General features: G+C 41.7%; 1 protein-coding gene across 5 annotated transcripts in view; it reads left to right on the plus strand.

Moving 5' to 3' along the window:
* Positions 1-11,243, plus strand: part of MAPK1 (mitogen-activated protein kinase 1) — an 81,930-nt gene that overhangs the window by 35,535 nt on the left and 35,152 nt on the right. For 4 of the 5 annotated variants that reach the window (XM_075898283.1, XM_075898282.1, XM_075898284.1 and 1 more), the window contains exons 6-9: positions 49-180; positions 5,905-6,014; positions 10,592-10,719; positions 10,981-11,010. In XM_075898283.1, the coding sequence (XP_075754398.1) occupies positions 49-180; positions 5,905-6,014; positions 10,592-10,708 (359 nt within the window). In that variant the 3' untranslated portion in view covers positions 10,709-10,719; positions 10,981-11,010. The remainder of the gene's footprint in view (positions 1-48; positions 181-5,904; positions 6,015-10,591; positions 10,720-10,980; positions 11,011-11,243) is intronic. The other variant, XM_075898285.1, reaches the window with a different exon arrangement.

Below are 11,243 nucleotides of genomic sequence, written 5' to 3' on the forward strand. Positions count from 1 at the left end.
TTTATTCGAAGTGTTTTCCACATGAAAACAATTCTTTTGTATTTTTAGGTATACTTGGATCTCCTTCTCAAGAAGACTTGAGTTGCATAATCAATTTAAAGGCCAGAAACTACCTGCTTTCTCTGCCACACAAAAATAAGGTACCATGGAACCGGCTGTTTCCAAATGCTGACCCCAAAGGTATTTTATCTTTGCACCATTACACTTGTCTTGATCTTTAAAGAAGGAAAACTACAGAAATTTATCAATGGTGGGATTTTCAGAACTGCTTAAGGATTTGTACACCAGTTCCTAGTAGCATTCTTCTTTTAGTGTCCTTATGAGTCCTCTAGTAGAGGTATTTGCATGCATCTATGCACTTCTAATTAGATTTTTTTTTTTTGGTAGCAGTGTCCATTGAGCACCTGCATGTGTGCTCTCTCCCTCAGACCCGCTTCAAGACTGTCCGACAGTGTGCTGAAAACCCCTCCCTCCCTCCTTAACTGCCTCTGGCTTCACTGGGAGGGTGAATTGTCCCTTCCTTATCTGCATCATTAGCCTAAGTAGTAAGTTTTTTTCCTTTCTTTTTATTCTCCCTAATAGTGTTTCCATTTATTTATTCCCTTTTAATTTAAAAAATAAAGCCAGAGAAGGAAGAAACGAAAGAACTTCAGTTGAGTTTCCTGTCCTGTCTGAAGGCATTCTTCCCCCCCTCCTCCACACCCTGCCATGTTTGGAAACCTAAGGCTTTTTTCAGTTAAATGCAGACTTTTTTTTTTAGTAATCAAGCTGGTATTACACCCCATACCCCAAGGGCATGCTCAGATCTCTCAGCTTCAAGGGCTGCATCTCCTGTTTGCAGTTCCTGGAACAACCAGATACTGTATCTGATGCTTGGGGGACTCAGTTGTGCCAGATGAAGCACATTTGTGAAACAGCAGTCTACTAACTCCTCCTTATGGGGAAGGCACTTCAGCTTCCAAGAAACTCCAGTGCTGGTGAATCAACCCTGGAGCCTTTAACTTCAAAGGGAGTAGATTATCAGAGGGGTAGCCGTGTTAGTCTGAATCTGCAAAAGCGACGAAGAGTCCTGTGGCACCTTATAGACTAACTGAAGTGTAGGAGCATAAGCTTTCGTGGGCAAAGACCCACTTCGTCAGATGCATGTAGTGGAAATTTCCAGAGGCAGGAATAAAGGGAGTAGAGTTAGTTTACAAAGACTCCCTATAAAGGCTGATAAAATGGCACCCAGTCATTGGTTAGCCAGAAGGGGGTACCTCAATGTGGTCACCTCAATACCCATGGTACTGTCTGCTCTGAAGCATGGTACAGGGTAGGGATGTCAATGAGCTATCGACTAGTCACCTAGTCGACTACTCACAATTCCCCTCCCCCTGCTGCCTTGTTCTTGTATTAGAAGCAGCAATGGTGGGGGGAAGCAGGAGCCAGTACTGGGGGAAGTATGCTTAAAAGCTGGGTTCCCCCAGTACCAACTCCATGGTTCCACCTTCTCCCTCCTGAGTACTGCATGGTGTGGAAGAGGGGGCTGCTGTAAAGCAGCCTCTGTCCATGGTGAGCTCAGGCCCACTGTGGGCAGAGGCTGGTCTGACAGCAGATCCCTGCGGACAGGGGCTGCTGAGCTTCCCTGGAAACAGAGGCTGGAGCAGCCTCTGTCCACAGGGAGCTCAGACCACCCACAGACAACAGCTGCTGCAAGAGGAGCCTCTGTCTGCATCCAGCCTAGGCCACCGCAGACAGAGGCTATTTTGGGTTAGCCTCCCATCAGGCCTAGCAGCCTCTGTCCACAGGGAGCTCGGACCTCCATGAATAGGGGCTGCTGCCTCTGTATCAAAGGCAGCAGGCAGCCGGACCACAAGGAGAGCTGGTTTTTAAACTGGCTCCCCTCACAGGCTGGCTCGCACCTGGCATGAGAGGCAACAGCATGAGGTAGCAGTGGGCTCCTAGAGAGTGGAGCCAGGAGTGCACAAGCTGCTGGCTTGGCCCCCGGGACTACAGAATAGTCAACTAACTAAGAATTCATGCATTTAGTCGACTATTCTGTTACTTGCTATCTAACGTTCCTTGTACAGGGACTCCCCAAGCTACAAACGTGACTAATGAACATGCACACATAAGAACAGAAGCTTCTCTGCATCCTCATGGGAGCAGGCAAGAAGCATAGGTGTAGCAAGCAATGCAAATAGAGGCCTGAGGACTCTGGGGGAGGAGCAGGGAGTGGGGAAAACACCACCTTTCCAGACACCACTTGCGCAACTGAAATCTTCTCTAGGGTACGTTTGTATAGCTGGGCTTAAATCAAAATAAGCTATGCAAATTGAGTTACGTCAATTTCATAGCTTATTTCGAAATAGGGAACATCTACACAGCACTTATTTCGAAATAGACCACTCTTCCTCCAACTATCCTTACTCTTCGTACAATGAGGGTTACAGAAGTTGGAGTAAGAAGTCCTCCAACTTAACAGTACTTTGACGTTGTTTTGAAATGTCAACTGCCTGTATAGATGCAGACTTTCAAAATAACATTGCTATGTAGACATGCTCCTGGAGTCCATTCTATGCTCACGCTGCTTGCCACTTTCTGGTGAGGGGGAAGCTGGGTGCAGCCCATTGTAGGAGGGGAGTAGCAAAAGGATGGGGTTGAGGCTAGAGCTGATCCCTAAAAGAGGGTAACCAGGGAGGAAAGCCTACTTGTGGAGTGGTGGCAGCTGGAGGATGCCCAGAAGTTCCTTTCAGAATCTCCACCTTCCTCCTCCTCCTCCTCCTTTAATTAAACCTGTCTTTCCTCAAGCACAAGCATTCAAGGTTAAATTAAAAAAAACTGTTCCATTTGTATTGCAGGTGTACAATTTTTTCAGCTAATATATGAGCTAAATAGATTTTTATGGGCTAGCATGGGAACCTACATTATAGCATTGTTTCTATGGGAAAATACATTCCACGTTCTGAACCAACTTAAACTTTCGGAACACAACCCATTTGTAAGTTAGCCTTTCTCCCCAACCCTCCTACTGTAAGCTCTGTTGCAGCAGCAACCCACCCATCTGAGAAACCAGAGGCTCAGGCAGTCAGGCTTTGAGGCAATGAAGAGACAATTACTGTAGTGTCTCAAAGTAGTGTAGAGACCTTTTGGTATCAGGTGTGACAGGACTTCCATGTCGGAGCGTTCTTCGCCTTCCCAACCATTGGTACTGACAACATACCACAAAGGCTCCTTGGCAGTACTATGGGCATCTTAAAATGCCTTAAATATTGCATTGTCTTCTATTGCAAGACAAATGCATTGACAGAATTAAGTGTTATGGATTCTAATCAAGAGAGTGTTCCTATGTATAGAACAGTATCCCTGGGCATTTCTTCACTTGAGAACTGCATTTGTTCATTTACGATCTCTTTTCAGAGCATCCAGAAAAAATAGCTGCTTCACTTCTAGTCGATGCTTCTTCAGAGAAACAGAATGTAACTTCCACTCACAAATCTCAGTAAAAGAAATGAGCACAAGGTGCAAACCTTGCATTTAGGGGAAGCTATCTAGGAATATATTCAGTTCAAGAGATGTGAAGCAATCACCAGAACAGTAGAATTAGTCTTATGCTATATAGCTCCATACTGTTTCTGTCATGAGACTCAGTTGTCATGCCTGACAACTTCAAGGTTCTGTTGCCGTGAACAAGTCTCTGCTTCCTGTATTAAACTAGTTGAGTCCCTAAAGGCAGATGAAACTATAGTGCAGGTAATCCATGAATCAAAGGGACTAGGACTTGAATGAGATATTAAGGATAATATCCATTTTAGAGGATCTTAGAATATACTTATTTCGCATTACCCCATAACAGTTAAAGCAAATGAATGTTTACCTTAAATGAGAACACAGGCTTCTGGCAGATATGGGGAAAGCACTACTATCCAAGTCTCCACTAGTTTAAGTTTAAGATGAAGAGAAATGAAAAGTCAAGATCTTTATTTAATGCAGATAACTGACATGCTTCTAAAACTTGGAGAGGAAGGTTGGCAATCATCAATTGCGTACTTGTAGATATAGCATAAATTCATAGAATACAGAGTGAATTACCAAACTCTCTAGATCACAGGTCCAGATTCTATAGGCAGATTGGAAACTGAGTTACTATCATTTATGCTTAACAGCTCTGAATACAGTAATTAGATGGTACAGGAATGCGCTTTTCCCAGACATCAGTATAGGATTAGGTCCCTAAAATGGGACATGGTGTAATAATTATTAGAGTGTCTGTTTTAGAATGTCTTGTTTTTTTCAAATATGCGCTAATCCTCTACTTTAACTGGAGGTGGTAGAATCTAGTTCTCCTAACTTCTGCAGAAGGAGTCTGAGTTGTCTATCCTCAATAGAGGAATTAGTATATGGCACAAGGAAAGCTATGTACTCAGGTACACACACATTCTAGCACAGTTCAAGAAGCTATATCTTGGTCCAGTTAATCACATCTCCAAAAGTGTAGGTAACCTGGATGTTAGTATGGGTATCTGAACTTCAGTTTATCCAATTCACTCAGTATAATGGAAAGAAAATATCTAATGAAAGTGACAAGATGAACTACAAGTTGCATGGGTACGATACATTCGAGCAATAAGGAGCAATCTTCACTAGAATTCAAAACATGCTTCATAAGAATGCTGACCTTGACTAATGGAAATAAGTGAAACTCTTCCAGGTTGAGCCTTTCTGGTCCAGCAGCATCCAAGGTCAGCAAGATTTTAGTTAACTGGATGTCCACTTATCATGGATATGGCCAAGTCATGAAGTTGGTTTTCAGCCACCTGTCCTGGCTCTCAATGTTCTGTGCTGGTTAGCTCTAATTTACCCCTTAATGTCTTAAGAGCCCAGTAAACAATGGAAATGTTAAGGGTGGCAGACAATATTGATGTCCTATGGTTTGGCAGATTCAACCTATCCATGTTTCAGTCCATATGTCTACCAAATGTTAAGTTTGACTTATCTGACTTGTTTGGTAAAAGTCCTAAAATGGGTTTGGTAGAAAAAATACTTAATGCTTTCTCTCCCTGTTGTTGAATCCTGCTAGTTATATCCCACGTTTACGTAACTGACGTGGCCAAATTTATCTCATAATTGCTATTTTTACTTTTTTCGTTGAACCAGTGTTGGCCAATTCTTGGCCACCCTTGATTCAGGACCACAGTTTTGAAACCATACTTATTGAGTGGAAAGTACACGGAGTCTGTTGCCAGAGGACTAGTATTGAGGTTAACAAATTTGTATAGTTTCATTAGATATTTAAGTTTGAAATACATTTTATGGGAATTTCTACTGTTTCCTGATATTCAGTTTCAATTGCCTCATCATTCCTTCAGGGATGGGACCCACTTGCATCTAGAATTCAGATATACTGTTTTACAGAATAAATATATAGCTAAAACAAAGGGCTAAAACCCTGGGTTTTGTATGTCCTGATGGAAATACTGTATATTTTGGGGGGTAAGTTTATATGCACTCTGAGTTGTACAGAATGTGCTGGTTTAAAGTTCATAACTATAAGAAATTTGTAAGAAATTGCACTTGTAAGAAATTGGTGGATGGAGAAATAACAGCTAAACAATGTCTTACTGAATCCCTAGACACACGTTCTTTATTCTAGTACTGATCTATGGTATTATGACTATTGCAAACCTAATGCATTCTGAAACCTCTGTGTGAACAGGAAATAGAGATTAGAGAACAGGAACTTTCTATGGAAAGATAGTAATATTGAGATTCCTGCTAACTACTGTTCTTCTGCTCCTACCTGAAACATCTTCACACTAAAATAAGCATTTAAAACACAGGGCAGTATTTGTTAGACCTCAAATACCAGTGACAGAACTTGTAGCATATGTTGACCTTTTGTTTAAAATTTATTTCTTTTCTTAGCACTTGATTTGTTGGATAAAATGTTGACCTTTAATCCTCACAAGAGAATTGAAGTAGAACAAGCTTTGGCCCATCCATACCTGGAGCAGTACTATGATCCAACTGATGAGGTAAATGATTTAACACATACTGTAGATTGTACAAGAAATCAGAGAAGCCTTTTAAGGATACAGTTAGTATAGCTCAATCTTGAACAATTGCCAGCAGTTATATAAATAAGTTCTATATTAAAATTTTTTAGTAATTGTGTATGTGCAGTTTGCTTCAATGTGGGTTCAGGGACATAATAGGTCCATTGCATGTCATAAGTAACTAAAAGGGGGCTGCCAAAAGAGGGATGGGCTCCACCATGTTAGAAAGTTGCCCAGGAAATAACAGGTAATCAAGTCAACCGTGTCCATACCGTGCTGGTCAAGCCCAGGTTAATAATGATCATGCTACCCGTCTCCCACCAAGGTGGATGCAACAAGTATACTATTGGTGTAACCCCAGCAAAGAGGATGCATGGAAAGGCTAACCTCACCATAGCCTCATGGAGTGTAAGGACATTAAGACAAATAGGCAGGTTGAAAGAACTCAGGTATGAAATAGAATAATACACCTGCACCTCCTAGGAATTTCTGAGGTCAGAACTTTGGAGAGGTATTAATGGAAGAAGGCTATGTATTCTTTCAGTGAAGAGCACAAACATGTCAACAGCATAGGCTTTCTTGTGCATAAAGATATCAAGAATTCAATATTAGGATGCCACCCAATATCCTTCAGGCTTATTTCCATCCATCTAAAGGCAATATCATTCAATATCACAGTGGTACAATCTTTGAATCTACAACAGACTATCATGGTGAGCGAATAGATTTTTACAATCAGCTTCAAGACCTCAAGGTACACAGATATCCTGATATCCAGTTTCCCTGTACATGCTAACGTGGGTACTGCGGCACAGCAGATTGACGAGATTATTGTGGCCCTTTCTTTAATATGGTAACCAACAAAAGAGGACTGAGACTTTTGGAGTTTGCCAACTATAATCTAGATCTTGCAAACACAATAGGTGCACACAAAGCACCTGGACAACCAACGTGGCATGCATCTGATACACTAACCACAGCCAAATTGACTAAGTCATATTGCCAAACTAGCTTTTGTTTTGGGATCAACCAAGCTAACGCTATGAGCATCCCCAGTGCTGATATTAGAAGTGATCACTACCTTCTCATGTTAAGGTTTGCCAGAATCAACTTTAACATAGACACGGAGACCAAAGCATTGCAGTAATTCTACTGATCATTGTGTGGAGGAATTTGCCCTGCTGCTTACTTTAGAGCAGGGTGGGCAAACTTTTTGGCCTGAAGGCCACACATCCGTATGGAAATTGTATGGTGGTCTGTGGTAATGAAATTGGGGGGTATGGGTGTGGTATGAGGTGTGGGAGGGAGGGCTCTGGCTGAAGAAAAGAAGTTTGGAGATTAGGAGGGTGCTTCGTGCAGGGATTAGGAGATTTGGAGGGCTGAAAGTAAATCATAGCTGGGGAGATGCAGGTTCTGTGCAGTGCTTACCTTAAGCAGCTCCCAGAAACGAGAGCTGAAGGGGGGCAGATCCTACTACAGAGTCATGGCCAGGCAGCTCTGGGTACACTGCCCTGTCCTTAGTTTCCACCTACCTACCTCCTAATGGCTTCATTTAACAGTTAATGGGTGCTGCTGGGTAGGCAGTGGGGGCAGGGCAGTGTGTGGAGCCCTCTGGCTGCCCCTACATATAGGAATCAGTGGGGGACATACCCCTGCTTCCAGGAGCCACACAGAGCCATGGCACATGCAGAGCAGGGCATGTCCTTGAGCCTTCTCCCCAGCTGGAGGGCCAAAGCAGGGTAAGCCCCAGACCCTGCTCTCCAGAGGGAGCTTAAGATCTAGAATAAAAGGTCTGATGGGATGGACATAGCCTGCTTTAGAGGCAGGCGTAGAAACAGTAACCAGTAATTTCAACATTGTAATGTAAGAGGCAACAATGGATAGCTTGGGAAATACTGTAACGGGTCTGCAGCCTATGTTTGTAGAGCCAAAACACAACTCTTTAAACTTAAAATGAGAAACTGAGTGTCTTAATTTTGAATTACTCATGTCAGATTGGTTTTTTGTGTTTTTTTTTTTGTTTTGTTTTTCCATTTCACTTTAACCATCCATCCTCTTCACTCATTGGGGATTGTGCATATTTTCTTATTTGATTGGTCAAATCTTTCCATTGATGGTGAACTCTGTATCCCCCCCTCCCCCAGTAAAAAGGCAAAGGGGAAAGATAAGTATCAATTTTCAAAAGCAGTGGACAGACTTATATGTATTTGTGGATATGTTTGGATCTCCAATCTCATTTGCAATGACTGTTCTCAAACTGTATTTCATGACCACTTGCTATAGAATACCTCAAGGTGAGGCACAAAAAAGCCTGCAAGCAGCTGCAGTGAAAAATTAATATTGGACAAAATAGCCTGCTGGCATGATCCAAAAAAGTGAGATCTTAAACTCTGCTGTTTTGCAGGCTCATACAGCATTATTTGAGGGGAAACCTTCCACTGAGGGGGATTATATGTAGAGACATGCTAAAAATTGGTCATGAACTATTTGACAAGTTTCACAATGACAAAATCTTACAGAAAATTTAAGACATGCCATTATCAGCAAAAACAGTCCATGACATATATGAAAATGGTCCATCAAAATGGCCAGGAACAAATGCAAAATTTGAGTACAGCTACTTATTTAGTTGCTTTGGACAAGACAATCTGTGCCATTAATCAGTTGTGTATTCTGGAATGAAATATTTGTGGAAATGCTATGAACGAAGAAATGATTAAGATTACCCCTTGTTTGGTTTTTTATTGGTAAACATGTCATCCTTAAAACTGAACTTTGTAAATGACAAATACAGCTGGATAATCTTGTCTGTCTCTGGATGGTACACCTAGCACAATCAGTAAATATAGGGGTTTCCTTACTCTGATTAGAACTGCTGAATTGCTTACTTTTTAACTTTTCATTGCATTGCACATCAGGAGGCAGTTTGTGCTCATTCTTGTGGAACTGAACTTGGAAATGCAATGGGGCTGGTCATTCACGTTGTCAATTGGATTCTTGCCGAAGCCCTTAATCACTGTCATTTCAGTCACTGCTCGAGGAATTAGATTCTGAATATCTCAATTTACTAATGCACAATGTTTGCTGATTCTCTTGTAGCAAAGTTTATCTTGTTTTGCTGCCTGCATTAATGAGATTGAAAGCTTGGTGTTTGCCACCATTCATTAGACTATGACTTGTTCAAGTTTTATTATCTCATCAACATTACCAGTCATTTGAATGTGACGCTTAGCTACAAGAGCAAGGAAATAGTCCCAACTCTGCAGCAGGCTGCACTTGGATTTGAGTAAAAATTGACTCTATCAAATATCAAGATGGGCAGACTGGCACATTTTGAAAGATTATGAATATTTTGTGATTCATAGAGAATCCAACTAACAGTCTTGTTTTGCAGCAGCTTACCCAAATTTGAGCTGCTGATTGCAAAAGTTGTCAAAACAAGACTTGAATGCCAATGTGCTTTAAGTTTATATGTCCACATATCATCTGAACTAGATTTGACAGTTATTCCAAACATCTCAATCAAATTTGGAAATGGAAACAGTGGATGTCAAGGAGTCCGATTTCTGAGTGGAAAAATTTGTCATTCTGAATTCTGATTTAGAACACCTTGCTCTACAACAGAGTTGGGCAAAAGGGCCTCAGTGGGCCATATCCAGCATGCTAAATGGGTGAATCTGGCTCATGGAGGCCCTGCTGCTCCCCTACCCCGAGGCCAGTTAAGGTGTGGGGACGGGGGGAATGCGCGAAGTTTCCTCTGCCATGCCAGGAGCGCATAGTGCTTGGAAGTGCCAGCGCTCCTGACAGCCTGGAAGAGGCTTTACGTGCTCCCTGCCCCCAGGCCAATCAGAACCTGGGGTAACGGGAGTGGGTGAAGCCACCTTCCGTCCTGCCAGGAGCATGTGGTGCTTACGCGCCATGGAGGAAACTTTGCATGCTCCTCCGTCTCCAGGCCCTGATTGGCTTGGGAGGAGGGGAATGTGGGAAGGTTTCTCTCAGCCAAGGGCATGGGCAGGGAGGCAAAGGCATCCCTCATAGCCAGACCAATCATGGTCTTGGAGTGGAGAACCCGGAAGTATCCTGGCCCCCACGCCGTCTGGTGCAGCCCAAGGCCACAAATTTTTGAAGTGGTCCCCGGTGCACAAATATTGCCTACCCCTGCTCTACAATTTGCAGAATTGGCAAAACTGCAGAAATGGGCTGACATGGAGAAATTAGAGCATGATAATCTGATTCTGCACAATTGGAAAACTTCTTTCACAGCACCATGCAGAATGTCAGCTTGGCCTTACTTAGAGTTTGGCTCCACCTATGTGTGAACAGGCTTCCTCCTCTCACTAAACATCTCTAATTTGTCCTCAAGTAGCTGCTCAGCTATAAACTTTCGCTTCAGATATTTCAGTATGGTTAAAAATCTGTTCACTAAGAAATTATTTAAATCTTGATAGACTCTGACAAATTAAGGGACTGTCCTACCAAGTTGCAGGCTGTTTCCTGCCTTAACATTAACTTGACAATTTTGTTTTTGTTTTTAAATGCTGTCTGTTTTTTTTAAGCCTGTAGCTGAAGCACCCTTCAAGTTTGACATGGAATTGGATGATTTGCCAAAGGAAAAACTGAAAGAACTAATTTTTGAGGAAACTGCTAGATTCCAGCCAGGATATCGACCTTAAATTACACATAGGTACATAAAGGCACAAATATAAACCATGTAAAAGATACAGGAATGATAGAACTCTATTATTGCTATCATTAATTCAAAACTCATTGCTTGTCACTTCATTACTATTGTAAAGCAACCCTTTAAGATGTAATCCTTGCTTTTAGAGTACTGAATTTACCTCATCCATACAGTTTTAAAGACATGGATTTAATTTTCTCTGCAATTTTAAAAGGCCTACTGGGAATCCAAGCAATTTCTGACATGCTTTTTTTTTACTTGCAGATTCCATTAGTGACAGGAGAAATTGAAATGGTACTTATCTGAACAAAAGCTACAGCAACACTAATTTCAATTCTTGTTCAAAAGATCTCTTAACATTGATACTATCATTTAAATATTACAAAACTTTGTTTTTAGTTTTTAAAAAACATTTAATCTTTCCCTTTTTGTAATATTAAGTGGAGAAAATCTGACTTAAATATATCAAGAACTTTTTATTGGTAGTCACCACAGTTTGAATTATATATTCAAATATTTTGGAGGTA

This window comes from Pelodiscus sinensis, chromosome 15 (assembly GCF_049634645.1).
Source record: "Pelodiscus sinensis isolate JC-2024 chromosome 15, ASM4963464v1, whole genome shotgun sequence".
In the NCBI taxonomy this organism is placed as follows: Eukaryota; Metazoa; Chordata; order Testudines; family Trionychidae; genus Pelodiscus; species Pelodiscus sinensis.